This window comes from Hippocampus comes, unplaced genomic scaffold (genome assembly GCF_001891065.2).
Source record: "Hippocampus comes isolate QL1 unplaced genomic scaffold, H_comes_QL1_v1.1 scaffold7, whole genome shotgun sequence".
NCBI classification, from domain to species: domain Eukaryota; kingdom Metazoa; phylum Chordata; class Actinopteri; order Syngnathiformes; family Syngnathidae; genus Hippocampus; species Hippocampus comes.
In genome coordinates, this window is record NW_017842060.1 from 1,548,974 (window position 1) to 1,566,971 (window position 17,998).

General features: G+C 41.8%; 3 protein-coding genes across 9 annotated transcripts; 2 read left to right on the forward strand and 1 right to left on the reverse strand.

Annotated features, from left to right (window-relative positions):
* Window positions 1-792: 792 nt before the first annotated feature.
* Window positions 793-7,234, reverse strand: rexo5 (RNA exonuclease 5). Of its 4 annotated transcripts, none has more exons than XM_019862547.1 (15): window positions 7,078-7,234; window positions 6,379-6,644; window positions 6,045-6,171; window positions 5,837-5,966; window positions 5,324-5,431; window positions 5,151-5,236; window positions 4,955-5,070; window positions 3,733-3,871; window positions 3,436-3,633; window positions 2,761-2,834; window positions 2,570-2,678; window positions 1,968-2,084; window positions 1,720-1,857; window positions 1,537-1,629; window positions 793-1,176 (listed from the first exon to the last, which is right to left on the reverse strand). In XM_019862547.1, the coding sequence occupies exons 2-15, from the start codon at window positions 6,642-6,644 to the stop codon at window positions 826-828; spliced, it is 2,052 nt and encodes a 683-aa protein (XP_019718106.1). In that variant the 5' UTR covers window positions 7,078-7,234; the 3' UTR covers window positions 793-825. The 4 variants fall into 4 exon arrangements, with proteins under 4 accessions (XP_019718106.1, XP_019718107.1, XP_019718105.1 ...); XM_019862548.1 differs by having other exon boundaries at window positions 1,974-2,084; window positions 7,070-7,234; XM_019862546.1 differs by having other exon boundaries at window positions 7,070-7,234.
* Window positions 7,235-7,445: 211 nt separating this feature from the next.
* On the forward strand, window positions 7,446-12,383 carry eri2 (ERI1 exoribonuclease family member 2). Its single transcript, XM_019862582.1, has 9 exons — window positions 7,446-7,665; window positions 8,107-8,171; window positions 8,251-8,331; window positions 8,418-8,545; window positions 8,749-8,911; window positions 8,979-9,079; window positions 9,817-9,898; window positions 9,977-10,065; window positions 11,006-12,383. The coding sequence occupies exons 1-9, from the start codon at window positions 7,643-7,645 to the stop codon at window positions 11,822-11,824; spliced, it is 1,551 nt and encodes a 516-aa protein (XP_019718141.1). The 5' UTR covers window positions 7,446-7,642; the 3' UTR covers window positions 11,825-12,383.
* Window positions 12,384-12,863: 480 nt separating this feature from the next.
* Window positions 12,864-17,217, forward strand: thumpd1 (THUMP domain containing 1). Of its 4 annotated transcripts, none has more exons than XM_019862585.1 (6): window positions 12,864-12,943; window positions 13,633-13,889; window positions 14,770-14,929; window positions 15,274-15,359; window positions 15,761-15,923; window positions 16,296-17,217. In XM_019862585.1, the coding sequence occupies exons 2-6, from the start codon at window positions 13,659-13,661 to the stop codon at window positions 17,000-17,002; spliced, it is 1,347 nt and encodes a 448-aa protein (XP_019718144.1). In that variant the 5' UTR covers window positions 12,864-12,943; window positions 13,633-13,658; the 3' UTR covers window positions 17,003-17,217. The 4 variants fall into 4 exon arrangements, with proteins under 4 accessions (XP_019718144.1, XP_019718142.1, XP_019718145.1 ...); XM_019862583.1 differs by lacking the exon at window positions 12,864-12,943 and adding an exon at window positions 13,017-13,140; XM_019862586.1 differs by lacking the exon at window positions 12,864-12,943 and adding an exon at window positions 13,028-13,140 and having other exon boundaries at window positions 13,633-13,868.
* The last annotated feature ends 781 nt before the right edge of the window (window positions 17,218-17,998 follow it).

A 17,998-nucleotide genomic window follows, 5' to 3' on the forward strand; every position in this document is an offset into this window, starting at 1 on the left:
ACACACACACACACACACACACACACACACACACACACACACTATATTTTACAATAACACGTACAAACCCAATTCTAATATAGTTAGGACATAAAAGCAGAACCCAATGATCACGTTCAACCTGTATTTAATTGAATACACTACAATGACAAGATATTTGAACTGATGATGATTATTCACTTAAAAGAAAAAAGTTTGACTTTGAATTTTACCGCTGCAACGCGTTCCCCAAAAACAGACACAGGGTCAGGTTTACCACACTGTTACATCACCTTTTCTTTTGAATATTTAAATATTAGCATATACATAAATGTAAAAAAAATAGTTGGATAAATATTTTAAAATTTAGATATGAAATGCAGGCCTCAAAAAAATCAGATTTTGAAATATTTTAAAATTGGATAAGAACAAAAGATTTTTGGGCATTTGTGTGATTATGACATGATTATGTTTTATTTTAAATGTATTATATTTTGTATGTAGTTACACTTGTTAAGTCTTTCAATTAGAAAAAATGAGTTACAATTGCACGTTTTATATTTTAAAAATTCATGAACATAAAACTGATTTTTTTCTATTTTACAAATCCACAATACAAATAAAACATGTAAATAAGAGCAAATCAATGTATTTCTTTGGGATGTATTTGAATTAAGAACATTGTTTTACAAAATTTTGAAAATTGTATCACATTTTAATTGAAAAAATAGTCAAAAATGATTTCTTAATGTTAAGTTGTATCACTCCATCGTGACCTTTTTTTGTGGCTGCACCACTTAAAGGACAGTGATAAGAAAATCCCTACATGACAACTTGGCGAAAATGTTACTTCCAAGGGAGAAAAAAAATGTTGCTATTGTCGTGTTTCCGCCACTCACGTATGTAGGCATAATTGGGCTCCATTTCAGGTTCGTCCATCAACGCGACCCTTTCCACGACTCCGAAGCGGCCAAACGTCTTCGTCAGCGTCTCATCGCTCAGCTTGCACTTTTTGATGGGAAGCGACACGGATGGGCAGCTGTTCACTGCCAGCTTGCCGTCCGGTGTGTGCCCATTGGCGGTCATGTGACATTTTAGCTTGAGCGCGTAGAGACGGCGCGCGTTGACGGCGTCGCTCATCAGGGCGTCCAGAGTCACGTCAAAATCCAGCGTGGACTCTGTCACCGGCCTCTGAACCTGAGACATACACAATACGTACGCTCGCGTTGTTTTGCTTGAAAAGAATGGAAGTGGTCAAAATTGGGGGCCTTGTTAAACATGCAACTGTAGTGAAAAAAAAAAGTAAATTTATTCATGTTGTGCAAAGAAGAATTACAATTTCAAAAAAATTACAAATCCAAAATGCATAAAAAATAAAAAAACAAATGAGTCACCCTTTGATGCTCACGGAACTGAGGTCGTGCATGGCATCACGCAGGTTCAAACTCATTCCCACAGGACGTTGGGAGGTTTTACTGTACTCCAAAAGCAACACTCCAAGATGTTTTTAACTACAATCTGTATTAATGATGACATCTTGCGAGTTGACAAGCTCACCTTCACAGTGTGTCCCTGCACGGTGGCACCGTTTAGCATTTGTAGCGCCAGCGCAGCGGCTTCGAGTAATTCGAACTCCACCACGGCATGAACCTACAGAAAACGGCGAGACAGGACCTTCGATGCAAAACCCGGCAGAGGGGGGTAATATTTCGGTTTTGCGCTTGTGCCTGTACGACGCACCCTGTGTGTGGTTTCCAGCATTTCGACGGCCCTGATTGAGCCGCAGCAGCGGAACAGTCGCCTCACTGCTTTCTCGGAGAAGCCGGCAGGGAGCGGTCCAGCAAACACCACGCACATGTCCTGAAGATACCAGCTCATCTAAAACACCAACAAACACACAGACATGGTGGGAAAACACACACACACACACACACACACACACACACACACACACACACACACACACACACACACACACACACACACACACACACACAAAGAGTCTGAACCTTGTGGTCTTGACAAGGGGGGACTCCTGAGAAGCCAGACAAGCTGAGTGCAGAGAAGAAGGGACACTTGCTCCATTTGCGGAAAGAGTCCACGACCTGCACAAGAGTCCACAGACGACACTAAGAGGAGAGCTGAACTGCACTAAAAGTGAGCTTGCCGTTTTTGATCCCCGAGGTATTGTTTTGACAGCCGTTTGTTGATTTGTTTTCGGGATGATGCAAAAATGACAAAACTTGTGTCGGTGGTTAAGGGAAGAGGAAATGGCAGTGAAATTGAGTGCAGATTCATGTTTGGCTACAAGAAATTGACCACAAAAAACGACTTTGCAAACAGATCAACAAACCAACAAATGAATGTCCGACAAAAAGACAGACAGACGAATTACGAACGTGCTAACTGACCAACTTGCGAACCAAACAACTCACAGGCAAATTAAAACTCATTTACAGACCAGCTAACGAACCGGCCAACTTTCAGACAACTAATTTAAAGACTAATTTCCGAACTAAGAGCAACTTGAAAACAAAAAATAAAAAATCATCCTTCCATCTATCCAATTGATGGCCCGGAGCCTCCTCACCTGTTTGTCCGAGTTGTGCCAGAGCTGATTGGCTGGATGTAAGGTTAAATCACTGCGTTTCCCCACATAGCCGACGGTCCGGCCAAGATGCTGCAACACATCTGCAAACCTGCACGCCAGACAGGGAGAGAAAGACAAGGTTACCACATCTCTGCGACACAAACAATAGCGTTTGTGCGCGTTCGTCCCACCTGCTACTGGGCGTGGGCTCATCATCTTCTTTTATGGACCAACCCCAAAGGTCCTCGAGGTGATCCTCAACAACCTGACAGAACGATCCAAAACAGACACACACGGCGCAGTTGTTGCACTAATGTAAGTTACGGCGTGGCTGCTAACACACCAACTCGAACCAACGATTATTTAACACACTAACTAACAAAGCAAATGACAAACAACAATCATGAACAAACTAACCAATTACCCACACAACTACATAGGTTGCTTGCTAAATAACTAACTTGATACCTAACTTGGTAAAAAAAAAAAAAAAAAAAACACCAAACCCAAACCCAATTCATTCGATAAATCAGTTATCCTACCCACCATTTCTCTAAATACCCACCCAACAAAGTAACAAAGTATCGATCTCACTAACTAACTAGCTAAGCAACATGTTAGCTAACTCACCAGATAACTAACAAAACTATCAACAGCCAAGTACCACCACCTGCTAGTTGTATGCTAACGAGATTGTAAATAAATTAAACCTACGTAGAGTAACTGACTAAATCTTCTAAATTAGCAAGCTAAGTAACCAACTAACAAACCAAACTACCCGGCTGATGAACAAACTGGCGACCTAAAAAAGTAATCACCCTCACAATCGATAGTGTATCTTTGGGTATTGCTTTGGTTGTTGTTACCTTCAGAGGTGACTTGCTTATTAAGTACTTGGCCAGATCAAGGGCGGCCAAGGCGTCCTCCAAGGGATGGTGTCCTTTCTCATCCTGCGTCTGGATCCGCCGGCCGAGCACCACGTCAGCCAGAACCTTCAGCTTGAATCGCTTCCCGAGCTCCCTAGCGTACAGCAGCGATGTGTCGATAACGTGAGGGTAGATCAGCTGCAAAAATAACAACAAATCCTGAGGATCATATACCACACACTTTTTGTTTTGGAGCGCTTTTCCTTGAGTTGGATTTGTTTGCGTGTGTCCACATACTCGAAGAGCCTCCAAGTCCTTGTTGATGGAGTGACCCACCAGGACGGCGTCAATCGGCAACAGCGTTAACAGCTTCATTTGGATGTCGCGCAACGTTGTCTTGACCGGATCCAACATGGCCGCCGTGATGCCAGAGAAACTGACAATGGGACACAAATATTGTACATACCTTTTGTCCACGGTAAGTTTATTTTGTAATCCTAATAAGTAAAAACCGCCTTGAACGAGCTACCATTCTACCTTCATTTTTTTTAATTTATTCAACTAGTGGGTTAACTAAACAATCGATCACCTCATCAACTAGCTAGGTAGGCAACTAACAAATGAGATAAGTTTGTAACCAAATAACTAGCTGACTGACTACTCGGCTAAGTAGCCATGCAGCATGCTAGCTAACGAATTATATATGTAACAGCAGAATATCAAATCATCTAACCAGTAAACAAATTAGCTAAGTAGCTAAATAAATTTTGAGATACATTACTATCAAACTAACCAAAATAGCTAACTAATCAACTCACGAAGTGACCAATCAAGTGAGTAGCTAGCTAGCTAGCTAACAAAATAGCTCACTAGCAATAAATTAACCAACCACTTGACAAATCTAGCTAAATAAGTAGTTAATAAAATAGCTACCCAAACAGGTGAACAGTGAATCAACTAGTCAAACAAGAGATCAACTCGTTCGGCATGCATCAAGTTAACTGACTCGATGCCAAGCCAATTCACTTTTGTGATTTACCTAACAAACTACCTAAGTAACCAGATTATTAGATAAACAACTGACCGGCTATCTATCAACTACTGTATCTAATTAGCAGAATAACTAAGAGAGAGCTAGCTAACCAAGGAAGAAACTGGATGCTAGTAAGCTACTATTAAACTACCAAAATACAAAGCAGAATAAAGAGCCAACAAACTGAGCAGACCTAACATACTAAGTCAACTAGGTAACTCAGTAGCGGACTGAATAACTGCCCAAACAACTACTCATTGCTCATTACCATATTAATATAAGACTCAAAAAAATAGCTAGGTATCTAGAAACTAACTTGCAAGACAAAATCACCAAACAACTAAATTGTGTAACAGTAACTGAACTTGGTGCAATTCTAATTATGTTTTAAATATATTTATTTATGCTTGGGTATTTTTTATTGGGTTGAATCTGTTTTTTTAGTCTTTACGTTGAATGACAAATTGGTAGCTTGACCGTGCTTACTTAGTGAGGTAGTCTCGTATTTTGTTGTGAGGTTTAACCAGCTCGTCCATCAGGCATTTCCCGTCGCCATCCACCAAGGAGACTCGGGTCAGCTCGTAGCCCATCTCGGTAAGACACTGTGTCACATGATTGTCATTAAATAACTGATTGGTTTAGGCTCAGAGGGGGAATGAGTTAAACCAGGAAGTCATCTCACCATTTCGCAGTCTAATCCAAAGAGAGGGCTGCTATCCGTGATGTCAGTGCTGTAGAGGGCCAGAAAGTCCTCGAAGCCCGGCAGTCCTGATGCAGACGATGGGGAGTGATCAACAGGAAGTGAAAGGGCAAACACGTGGACGGTGAAGGATGTGGGAGGTGGCAACCAATCACCTTTTACGGGGTAATGCCCATGGATTAACTCCTCCTGGGTGAGCACGTAGGCCGTTAGGCCACGCTTTGTCGTACCGTACTTGTGCACCACCGGGTGATGACTCAGCACTGCCACACACAAACGCATGTTGAATGAGTTAGTTGTGTTAAATAGTTGGTTGAATCTTATTGTACTTTGTGGTCAAGGTTTGAAAAGAAAAAAAGGAAATCTTTGCAAATTTGCTATGAATTATTGAGAGACTTGATTTGATGACTGAAATGAGAGCAAGTTGGTGAGTTGGTTCATGTGACGGGTGAGCTGATGAGTGAACGAGTTAGGGTGACACGTTAGACCCGTGACTTAGTTTGGGAGTGAGTGACTTGGTTAGTGAGCGACATAATAAATCAATTTAAGAGTCAGTTGGTCGAGTGATTAAATGAGTTTGTTGAGGAAGAAATTAGTTAGTTGGTGAGTAAAATTTGTGAAAGACACAGTTGGTTAGTGAATGTGTGAGTGAAGTGTTTAATGCTGACCATTGTTTATCTTGATGTTGCGCTTTTGTTCCATTGATAAAGACGGTTGTGCGAATGAGTCCACTTCACTGCTGAATATTGTAGAAAGGAGGCTGCTGCTGCTGCTATTTGACGACATGAAGCTCAACCTCTAACACAAACAAAACAATTCTGACATCACCAATGTCCATCTGCAAATCATGCCGACTTGTTAGCGACTAGTACCTACATTGCTGTACTTGGTCCTCAGGTTCCTGAGAGTCAGGTAATGTTTGTAAAAGTCACTTTGGCTAACACCCTCCACCACCGCTACATTGACGCCTTCAATACGTCTTTGTCCACGGAGACCACACCAACTGCAACACACACAGAACTACAACGTTGAATCAAAACACATTCCTCATGAATTCACTCACAATTACATTCACTGACTTCCTCACCAACACCTAAATGAATTCCCTCATGCACGATTTTAAGTCTCTCATTAATTCACTCATTCACCAACTCACTCGATCATTCACTCACCAAGTTGCTAACGAATGAATGAATGAATCTATGGTGACCTTGGCTGTTTGACTCCGTTGCTCTTCCCTAGAGCAGCATAGTGCAGGAGCTCCATCAGCTCCTTGGCCGTGATGGGATGCAGCAGGCGGTCGGGAAGCACAGAGATTCGCGGTTCAACTTCTTCCAGCTCATCAGCGCCAGCAGGTTTGCTTTTGACCCTCTTTGCCGCGCGGTGGCCATGATGATGATGATCCGGATCATCTTTCCTTTTCTTTCCGTTGGTGAGCGTTGATATTGAGGACTCCATTTTACAGCCAAACTCCATCTGCATGGAAAACAAACACAAATGTCATTTACAGCTCGATTCGGCCTGAAACGCTGAACTTTGACTTTGCCACATTTCATGATGTAACGGACTGTGTTAATTCATGAATGAGACGGTTGGTATGTTAGTAAGTGTGAGAGAGAGTAATTTAGTGACTTAAGACTGATGCGTGACTAAGTTATGATGTGCATTGGTGAGTTGGACAGTGAGTTGGTGGTGGATTAAGGAGTGAATGGGTTATTTCGTTAGTGAGTTAATTAGTTGTTGACTGAATAAATGAGTGAGTTACTGAGTAATATTGTGATGTGAGTTAATACGCAAGTCGATGATTAAGTTTGTGACAACATGAGTGGGTAAGTATAAGATTTATTCGGCTTACGATCTACAGGATGTTAAGTCACTAAAATAAAATGTAAAATACTTACTTAGTTACCGTGTTATGACATTCCGGCGCCTTCCAAATTCACAAGTTTAATATTTCGATTAAAACACGTTGGAATGGTTGCTTGTCTCAAAATTTCAGGGTAAACAGGGTTGAAAATGGATGGAAAACACGTGGGGGTGAAATGCAAGCTTCCTGACGCGGGAAGCAGGTAAGATCACGTTTGTTTGAGGACTTTCAAAATAAATTCAACTAAAAAACATTGATGAAAATGCTTGTGTTTTAAGCTTCTTTTTCAAACGGAATTAAATAATATATATATATTTAATGATTATTTACCATTTTTGAAGGTATTTCACAGGATAAACACGCTGAAATCCGAACGGTACAGCTTTAATTTGAAGCTCATTGCAGACGCATGATTTATACATCCGCCTTGAACGACTCTGCTATCGATTTCACTGCCGTGACGACCAAACGAGCCGAACACAGAATCATGGATACTACTCGTTTGAAAAAAAAAAAGCGCAATTCGCTCAAGATAGCCTCGCCTAAACCTTCAATATCGCCATAAATGTTGCCTCGAAAGTAACACAGGCAAGCTCAAGTGGCGGAAATGTCGACAAAGAAACTAGCCAAGTGAGTATCGATATAAACTGAGGAATAACCGTTTAGTGTGTTGCTGCTAAGTCAACGAAAGTCAACCCATTGTTATATTTTAAATGGGGACACATTACGTACACTTGTCTTTTTAATGTCTTGTATCCCAATATTCGAATCTCTGGAGTGCTTAATCGCCCACCAGATGTGAGATTGAGCAATCAATTAAAATCTTTGTCATTTTCTATTTTGTGAAATTGTGTCTGTGAGAGGGCACTTATTTAATCAGATCTCTTTTTCATACATAGAAATGCAACTCAAAGTGCTGTGTAATAAAAACAAACAAATAATGATGTTTGGATTAATGTGTCGACATCGAATGAATGGGGTATTTTTGTTGGTTCATGTCATAGGTCACGCCACGACAGTAATAGACAAGTGTATGCTATTTACAGTATATTCTTATAATTGTGTCCACAGAGAATTAGGACTGCTGAGGCAGCGTAGTCAGTCATCCGCTGGGCAAAAAAAGACTCTGCTGTCAAGTTAGTAACGCAATTAAACAAACGTGATCATTTCGAACGTGGCCTTTCATAACATGGTGTATGGAATATTTTGTATCAGATCAATCATTTTCATACCTCATCATCATTGACTTTGAGTCCACGTGCTGGCGAGAGAAAAACAACCACACTCAGGAAATAAGTACGTTTTCATTTTCAAAAGGTTCCGTATTGGTGTTTTTGCATCTTTATTGTTCTCATTTATTCATCGATACTTTTCTGACGCAGTCGAGTTCCCCGCTGTCCTTCTCAATACGTCCACGGGGGAGATTGAGTCCGAGTTTCACGCCTACGTTCAACCCCAGGAGCGTCCAATACTGTCAGCTTTCTGCACCGAGCTAACTGGGATCACACAGGTGACTGCAAAGATGTAAAAGAACGGAACAAAACAACACGCCACAAAAGAGTAGTAGTAGGTGGGGGTGGGTCCAGTTTTACAAGAATAAATTCAGAATATTTACGAGGGTGGGGATTATAATTGTTCAAGAAGTACAGAATATTTGAAGATTAAAACCATACAGTTACAGTGTGTGTGTGTGTGTGTGTGTGTGTCCTACAGACCCAGGTGGAGGCAGGGGTGCCCCTCCGTATTTGTCTGTCTCAGTTCGGCCGCTGGCTGCAGAAGCTCCGCCTCGAGAAGGCCGTGGTCTTTCCCTCTGGGCAACTGAGCTCCCCCACTGAGTCACCCGTACAAAAGCTCTGTGCTTTCCTCACGTGGTCAGGTGACATATTTTGTTTTCAAACGTGCATTTTTCATAAACATGTATTAATAAATAGAATACACTGCAGATTGGGATCTGGGCGTTTGTTTGCACTATGAGTGTAAACGCAAGCAGATCCACAAACTTGACGTGCTCAATAGCTGGATCGACTTGAGGAACACATACAGGGTAAGTTCATTTTGCACTTTTTATGACAAAGGTGTGTTAATGTTACACTCATTTGGAACACACACACACACACACACACACACACACACAAAACTTATTGTATGACAAAAAAAGTTTTTAGAAATTAGAAGTCAAAAGATTACAATCGTAAATTTCTAACAATAAAACAGGATTATGAGAAAAAAATTGCTCTTCAGAGATATTTATGAGAATGAAGTTATCATTTCATAGCAACAAAAACAATAATGAAATGAGTCAAATATTAAGTTTACAAATATATAGGTGTCATCTTTCTATAAAAATATATCATGATGTGAGGGGGGGAGTGCAATTCCACAACATTTGTCATAATTTCACTTGAGTAAAACTAGACAGGGAGAGGAAAAACATGTTTTGTTTTTTAATAAAGCTATCATTTTACCAGAGTAAACCATAGTATTTCGATTAAAAAAAATTAAAAAATTATACCAGAATAAAGATTTTCAAGAAATCAAAAACCACTATTCAGGAAACATTTTTAAAATGTGTCATCATTCAATTCATAATTTTTACAAGAATGAAAAACCTTGTATTTACAAGAACAAAGTACTGTATTCATTTTACTCCAATAAAACCCGTGGCAGAAGAGGGGGAAACCATCAACTTTCAAAGTCAATCATTAATCTACTGAAATAAAACCATAATATCTTGAGATTTTAAAAAATGAGGCTTTTAAACATGATTTGTGTCTTTTGTAGATGTTCTACAGCAGGAAACCCAAAGGTCTGAATGGCGCGCTACAAGATTTGGGAATACAGTTTTCTGGCAGAGAACATTCCGGTACGCAAAGTCGCTTCACCTCAACTCAAACTCAATCACTCTTCGTCTGAAATGTATGCACGACTCGCCTGTGATTAGGTTTGGATGATGCCAGGAACACCGCTCGGCTGGCGGCGAGGATGATGAGGGACGGATGCGTGATGAAGATCACAAGAAGCTTGGAGGGGGTGAGTGGACGTCCCACCTCACGCCCTGTTTGCTGAAGCCGCGCCTCCTGCCTGCGATTTCCCCGTAGCATGCCTCAGTTTTTTTTTTAATGAATAAAGAAACATGGATTTTTATTTAATTTTATTTTATTAATGCTCTGTTGTTTTGAAGGTGATTTTTAGACACTGATGCTGTTCCATCGACATACATTCATCAAACAACAACATACTGAATATATAAATATTGTACATGGATTCTTAAAATAATTTTAAAAACACAGATATACTTTATTTTTCATATCTACCTTATTAAAATGTATTATTGCCAATAGTTTCCATTTGACTTCAATAAAACCAAAAAGCAAGACAAATTTTGTAGTTTTCCTAATATATAAAGCCTGGATTTATATTAAATCCATAATGTGATGAGTACAACTTCACAAGAATAAAGTTGTAGTTGTACCAGAATAATTTTTTTTTTTTAAACTTACAAAATGAAACACTTATTCAGACAAAACTGTGTTTTAATTCATTGTGCTGCTCCTTTTGATGTGTGCACTTTGGCCACTGGGGTGCAGTACGACATGCGTACACTTTACTCCTTAGTAAGCTGCGGTAACATTTGTCCTTTTCGCAGACAATATAGAATATATGCATTGAATATTTTCATATCGCCTGTCTACATGTGATGCGGGACTGCTTGTGTTCAAGCTTCCATACCCTCTTATATTGATGCATGTTTCGTTAGCTCATCAGTGGCATTTTGTCTTGTATGTTAGCATTAAGCTAACTGACTTTAGTGATTGTGGTTAGTTGAAATGCACAATCTTTGTTTTATGCTTAGTTTGAGAGTACAGTAAACTTCAACTAGAAGTGACAATCAACATCTCAAAGTCTTTGAAGAATTCTTCACTATTTCCAAACTGCTACCAATGTACTAACGGTTCTTCTCTTATGACAGACCCCAGCGGCAGTCAAATCAACGCTAACAAAAAACATCGAAAAAGTCTGTGATCAGAACAGTGGAAACCATCAGACTGCAAAAAATAAAACAACGTCCACTGGGAATAAGAATCTGGTCCTGAACCTTGATGACCGAGACTCTGTTCAGAGTCTGGTGTCCCCAAAGACAGTTCTGGACGGTAAGACAACACCACTGTGGGGCATCCGCAAAAACAACAAGGGTTTGGTTCTGTGCTCCACCATTCTTGGTAGCCTCGAACCTCCAACCTCAAATTCTGAAAGTGTCGAGGACTTCTCCGTGGAAGATGACGACCGGTCAACGTATGACGACGTGGTTCTGGAGGCCTCCCAGGAGGGGCTTGTTTCGGATTACGACGCGCAGGATCATGAGGCTCCACTGGTGACAAAATCAAACACACCCTACATATTCAATCCGAAATGCTTCTTCATCCAAGAGAAGAAACCCACCCCTGACTCCACCATTTCGCGTCCCGGTTGCAATGGCGTCTCCAGGGAGCCAAACAGGGGCGTCCTCCCCGCGTTGTCGATCAATGGAAAGATGACTTCGCCGCTTTGCGACTGTGGACGCCGCGCCAAGCATCTGCAGGTGTCCAATGGGGGACCCAACCAAGGGAAGGGGTTCTACTGCTGCGCCGGCCATCTCTCAGGTAGCGGTAGGAGGGCAGGGCCAAACAAAAACAAGGGGTGCCAGTTTTTCCAGTGGGAGTCAGCCCTAAAGGCGAGGTGGTCTATTTCAACAACTCACGTCAGAGCTACACGGCCCGCTCTAAAGTCCATGCTGAGGAAGAGCTGGTAACAATCAAAAAGACTTATCAATAATATTTTTAAAAAAACAACAACAAAATCATGTCGTTTTAGGGTTTCAAATTATGCTTTCAAGCCTTATGTAGGAGGGCTGAACGATTTTGAAAAAGAATGTACCAGTAATTGCGAAATCCTGCGAGGGTCGACTGTACGCAAATGTTTTATAGGTTTGACGTTTGCATAAAGACAAAAAAAACCAACTAAATTTACATCGCGCCACGGTGTTCAGACTGCGATATCACATGACTAAGTCCTTTTGTGACAGGGTACATTTCAGTGAAATGTATGGGAAGACTCGCAAAAACATGCAGTGGTATGTTTAATTGTCAATATCGACAAACTGTTCCTCTAAAAAGGAACCGTCTGATGCAAGAAAACGTGGCGTTTCTTCAACGTTACATTTTGATTCACTGGTTGCTTTCAATTGTTGTATAATGGTTGTCAATACCGTGCATAAATGATGCTCAAATTAGTTTTACGCTTTCGTGGTCAGACTGCAATATCTGAATGCTTTCTGATTTAGAAATGTAAATAAATTACATTTTTCTTGACATTACCAATCACATTGCATTTACCGCAAGAAAAGATGCGTTTATATGACGACAAGAAGTCCGTTTTTAACAGAAGCTTGCACAGCAATGAGTCCCCCTTCCGTGATTTACAGAGATCCTTTCATAGTTAAGAAAACAACGTAATGCTTACTTTTGGCAGCCCCGTGTGCAACGCTTTCATAGTAATGCATACTTTTGGCTTTTTCAATATTTGATTTTCGTTCCTCCTCGCATGCCGTAGACCTTGTTCGTAAATCCAATAAGGCACCTTAACGTCACAGAATATCATTTCATGATAACTAATTTGACAAACAAAACAGCTAATAATTTAAATATTTTCTTTCTGTACTGTTGTGTCTTGAATTACGAGGCACACACGCGCGTTTGACATGTGGTTAATACACCACATGTACCATAATTTGTAATGATATGGCACATTCGGCTAATTGAAATTTTGCTTCGCGAGATGTTGTGTTTTCATCACTCCTCGGACGCCGTACAAGTTCTCCAAAAATAAGGAGGCTTCTTTCGGGATTTCCCACCTTTGATCTCACAGAGAGGTAAGTCGCAATTAGCTCTGAACTTTTTTAACCAATCTGAACGTTCAATTGATTTGTTTAGTACTTGTCACGAAACTCCGGAGTAACTGTTTTTCGGCCCTCCTAGCATTCCGTAGAAGTCCTCCGTACCTGGGGAAGACAATGGGGGCGTCCTTCCGTTACCAAAATACATTTCCTAATATCTAAGACAACAAATCGTAAGTTTAGTACATTTTGCATCAATTGTAATTTATGTAGTGAATTAAATACAGTAGTTGACAATTTACGTCGAGCATTCCTCACCAAATTTTCGCTCTTCTCGCACTCCGAGAAGCCTTGTTTGAATCAAAATGAGTCGCCCGTTATAAAATTGCAATTCCTCGCATTTAATACGCTTGGGGAACAAGACACAACTTAAAGATTAGTGTTGTACATAATACGTGCAATATTTCCTTCGAGGAACCCGAAGATAAGCTTTTCGTCTCTCTTCGTACTCCGTAGAATCCCTCCAAAACGTGAATGTGGCGTCCTTCCGTAACCTCGTCCCATTTTCTATTTGAACGCACGTTTCTAACGCGTTCAGCTTTACTTAAATAAACCCTCGAGGTGTATTGCATTAGTATTACTATTGCGTTGCGTGTCGCTTTTAAACTGCCTCGCAGATTGCACACGGGGCTAAAAAAGAAAGTAAACATCCCGTTTATTAATAGCTGTTTCCAGTGACGTCATTGGCAAGATGTCGGCACCGCAGAACGAGTTTCGGAAGCGCGGCAAGAAGCACTTCGGGGGCGCCCAGTATCACGCGAAACGATGGCGGGGCTCCAGGGAGCTGGAGGTGGGCATGCAGGGCATCCTGATCACATGTAACATGAACCAGAGGAAGTGCACGGCGGAGGCCTTCAACCTGCTCAGCGAGTACGCGGACAAGCTCTACGGACCCGAGAAGGTCAGCGAACGCACCGCCCAGGTCCTTGATCTTATTAGGTCTAACCATTGCACATTATTTTTTACACCTACGGTCTAAGAGTTTACATGCTGCAGAGCTGTGAAAAAGTGCTTGCCCCCTCAACCTTATAATGAGGTCTAGCCACCCTCAGCAGCAACAGCTGAAATAAAATGTTTTCAATAACTGGCAACGAGTCTTTCACATCTCTGGTTACGTTCTGGCCCAGTATTCTCGTGTTTTGAGTCGTTGTCATCCTTGCAAGTGCGTTACAGTTTGAGGTTAAGAACTGATGGCCGAACATGCGCCTTCAGGATTTTTCGACAAAAAGCAAAATTTGTTCCATCAATCACAGAGAGTCATCCAGGTGCTGAAGTAGGAAGGCAACCACATACATGACTGTAACCATGATTGACTTGCGATGTGCTGTGTTACGTTCACCCCAGATCTAACAAGACACGCGCCTTCCAAAAATGTTCAACTTTCGTCTCATCAGTCCAAAGAATAGCCTCCCAAAAGTCTTGAGAAACATTTAGTGTTTTTTTTTTCCTCAAAGTAAGAGGAGCCTTTATGTTCTGTCAGCAGTGGTTTCTGTCTTAGAACTCTGGCAGGTATGTGCCCCCCTTTTTGTTGAGTCATTCCTTAAAAAAAAAAAAAAAAAAATCATAATACAAAAACTATATTTTATGTTTACATGGTTTGCCTTTGTCCGATATTTAAACTAGTTTGATGATATTTATCATTATTAAGAGAGGACACTGTGTAGTTTGGGTTTCACGCCAAAGTTTCAAGCCTAGGTTAGGTTTTCAAACAAGGGTTTATTGAACGTTCCAAATAAGGGTTTCAAGCGTAGCGTTAAAATTTAAATGCTGACGTTGACAAACTGCGACCTTTTTGCTGTCAGTTGGAAGAGGACGCTGGAGGCTGCAGCGAAGAAGATGTCGAGGAGGCTCTGAAGAAAGAGGTGACACAGCTGCGAGCGTATGGCGGCAGTCAGGAGCGACGTTTCCAGGCCCTGGAGAGCGGGGCCAACAACGTCATCTTCATCAGAACTCGCAATCTGGGTAATCGTCTTGGCTGTGTTCGGAATCACGATATCAAACTGTGAAACGGGCTACGTTCAGGCTGCAGGCAAATGCGACCGAAATCAGATTTTTTTTGTTGCCCAAAAGTGAGCTGTGTCTGATTTTTATGATTTCCTTATGACAGTCTGAATGACTCAATTCCGATTCCACCTGCCCCCGCCAAAACAAAATCTGACCTGGGTCACTTTCATGTGGATTTAGATCGAATACGAATCAGATTTTTTGCAATATGATATCAGTTTGAATGGCCAGGTCGCATGTATCCGACCTATCCGTCATCAAAAGCCCAATATTTTATTGATTTGTTTATTTTTTGAACGCAGAGTCTGACAAGTTGGTTCATCACATCCTGGCCGATCTGCACGCTACCAAGAAGAAGAAGACACGTGTTATCCTTCGCATGCTGCCGGTGAGATGCAAAAAAAACCCTCCAAAAAAACAACTCCAGCAGTTGCTGCGCTATCGTTTCGCAGGTTAACGGCCTGAATCCAATTCACTTACGGTATGTTAGCAGCCTGACTACAAAAAAGTGTTCCGGGCTTTGATCATTGGGCCACTCCCAATTTGATGAACGCTCGGGAAACTCTCGCCCTTGCCAGTCATGTGGCCCCCCCCAGGTACACTCCGAGCAGTTCTGTGATATATTATTATTTTTTTAGAATGAGTCTTTTGTTTAGACATTGACCTCTTTTCAATGGCATTCTGAGATCATTTCTTTGAGGTAACGTATGTCATGAATGAATCTGTTCTTCTTGTTCATTGCTATGCTAATTTACAGCAAGGTAGCAACCTGTGTTTGTGTGCCACAAGGTAACGGGCACTTGCAGGGCCTTCCCGGAGGACATGATGAGGTATCTGTCTACCTTTCTGGAGCCTTGGTTCAAGAAGCCCAACTGCGCCAGTTACCAGATTGCCTTCAAGTCGCGAAACAACAACCACAGCAAGAGAGGCGACGTCATCAAGGCCATTGCCAGTAAGCTCCAACTGGATGTCAACATATCAGCTATGAGCATTTTTGCATCTCAGCTGCATTAAAAGGTGTCACGCATACTGTCTATTCCATTAGGTTCCTGTCTCCAAGTAACCCCTGCTCCGCTTTGACATAAAATTAAACTCTTTTTTTTTTTTAAATCACCAGCAACAGTAAACAATAAGTGTTGTAAAACTTAATGTGATGCGGGCAACTCATATTTGGGATCCAAATCGGAAGCAGTGACCCACCAGATCCAGCATCTGACGCTGTGGCTTGGAAAAAAAACTTAGCTCTTGCATCTCAGGGTAATGGAGGGTGGACAGTGCCTAACAATTTCTTGCTTCCCCCCTCCCCCGTGTGTGTCCCTTAAAGCCCTGGTGGGCAAGCTGAACCCCAGAAACATGGTGAACCTGACCCAGCCCGATCTCACCATCATCTTGGAGGTGATCAAGACCGTGTGCTGTGTCAGCGTGGTCCGCGAGTATACACGCTACAAGAAGTACAACTTGCAGGAAGTGGTCAAAGATGAAGAGCCCAAGAAGGAAGAGAGCAACACCGTAACCGAAAAGGCAGCCGAGGCACCCGCCGGCGAGGCGGAAGCGGCCACGAAGGAGGAAGGCAATACCGTAACTGAAAAGGCAGCCGAGGAACCGGCCACAAACGAGGAAGCGGCCATGAAGGAAGAAGGCAACACCGGAACTGAAAAGGCAGCCGATGCACTGGCCGGCAAGGAGGACGCGGCCAAAGCGGAGGAAGGCAGCACCGTAACCGAAAAGGCAGCCGAGAGCCCCGCCGATGAGGATCAAGTGGCCAAGAAGGAGGAAGGCAGCAACGTAACCGAAAAAGTGGCCGGAGCACCTGCCAGAGAGGAGGAAGCGGCCGAGAAGGGGGGTGGCAACACAGTTAGCAAACCAGCAGCAGGCAGCGGCGAGGTGGTCAAGAGAGAGGAAGGCGACACCGTAACCGAACCAGCAGCTGTTGGTGGCAGCGAGGAGGCGAAGCAGCCTGGGCAGGAAGACCTGCAGGAAGAATCTGCAATGGAGGACGATGATAATAAGGTGGAAGGGGATGGAGAGTAACTGTGTTTTTGTAGTTGTTGTTCTATTGCTGGGTGGGTTTTTTGTTGTTTTTTTTAAAACATGGTTTTACAGTTGTTTTTGTCAAGGGAGTTTAGTCAGCCGTTTGTCTTTTTAACCTTCCAATGTTGTTCTGATCTTGACTTTTAGATTTTACATGTGTCACATTCTGTTTTTCTGTGAAGAAACATACAGAATTGTACATGGTTTATACTGTACATGATTGTTTTGACTATTACTGTCGAAGATGCTGATGTATGTCACCGCTTCGCAACCTGTGAAAATTACTCCATAACGTGCACACAAAATGCTAATTTGTGACCACAAAATAGGTGTTTTGTGCGGTTTGATAAAATTTTAACACACAATTTGGAAGTCTGAGTCAGCAATTGGAGACACCTTCACAAGACATTGTAAGTGTAGGTCGGTGAGACGGTGGCCCAAAAAATATATCCACCCCATGTCACAGCAGGGGTTCTGTAATCCTCATTAAAAATATATACTGTATATATATTAGACACCACTCGTATTATCAGTTACTCTACATGATTTTGCGAATCTCGCCTTTGGCGGAAGAGTAGCTGTTAACTTCCACCATTGCCGATAACCATCTACCTTTCACTGCCTCATTTTGTGAAGTTTACCACACTGCGTTCTCTCAAGAAACCTCAACTGGAATGTTCCAGGCAGGCTATCAGCTCAACCTTTTTAGCTTTTCCACATTCGTTGTTGTCCAAGATTCCTTGTGGCTCTTAAAATTCGCTGCATAAACCTAAACAATTATTGTTTTTAGTATTATGATCATCATCATGACAACTATTGATGAAATGATTGCTGCAGTGCTCCCATTTGCCACCAGATAGAGCCAGACTTATATTTAACTGATCCTACAGACGCTCTTTTTTTTTAATGGACTTTATTAACCGCACCGACAAATTTCCAGGACCTCGCTGGACAATATTGAAAAGCTTATACGGTGCAAAATGTATTGTTTTTATA

Excerpts from the sequence above, each read along its gene's own strand:
- eri2 (XM_019862582.1), top strand. The coding sequence starts at position 7,643 with ATGTCGACAAAGAAACTAGCCAA. Across the intron at positions 8,546-8,748 it reads AGCTAACTGGGATCACACAG|ACCCAGGTGGAGGCAGGGGT; the intron begins GTGACTGCAAAG and ends TGTGTCCTACAG. Across the intron at positions 10,066-11,005 it reads TCACAAGAAGCTTGGAGGGG|ACCCCAGCGGCAGTCAAATC; the intron begins GTGAGTGGACGT and ends CTCTTATGACAG.
- thumpd1 (XM_019862585.1), top strand. The coding sequence starts at position 13,659 with ATGTCGGCACCGCAGAACGAGTTTCGGAAGCGCGGCAAGAAGCACTTC. Across the intron at positions 13,890-14,769 it reads TCAGCGAACGCACCGCCCAG|TTGGAAGAGGACGCTGGAGG; the intron begins GTCCTTGATCTT and ends TTTTGCTGTCAG. Across the intron at positions 14,930-15,273 it reads CATCAGAACTCGCAATCTGG|AGTCTGACAAGTTGGTTCAT; the intron begins GTAATCGTCTTG and ends TTTTGAACGCAG.
- rexo5 (XM_019862547.1), bottom strand. The coding sequence starts at position 6,644 with ATGGAGTTTGGCTGTAAAATGGAGTCCTCAATATCAACGCTCACCAAC. Across the intron at positions 5,071-5,150 it reads TTGGATTAGACTGCGAAATG|TGTCTTACCGAGATGGGCTA; the intron begins GTGAGATGACTT and ends CATGTGACACAG. Across the intron at positions 2,085-2,569 it reads GGCACAACTCGGACAAACAG|GTCGTGGACTCTTTCCGCAA; the intron begins GTGAGGAGGCTC and ends ACTCTTGTGCAG.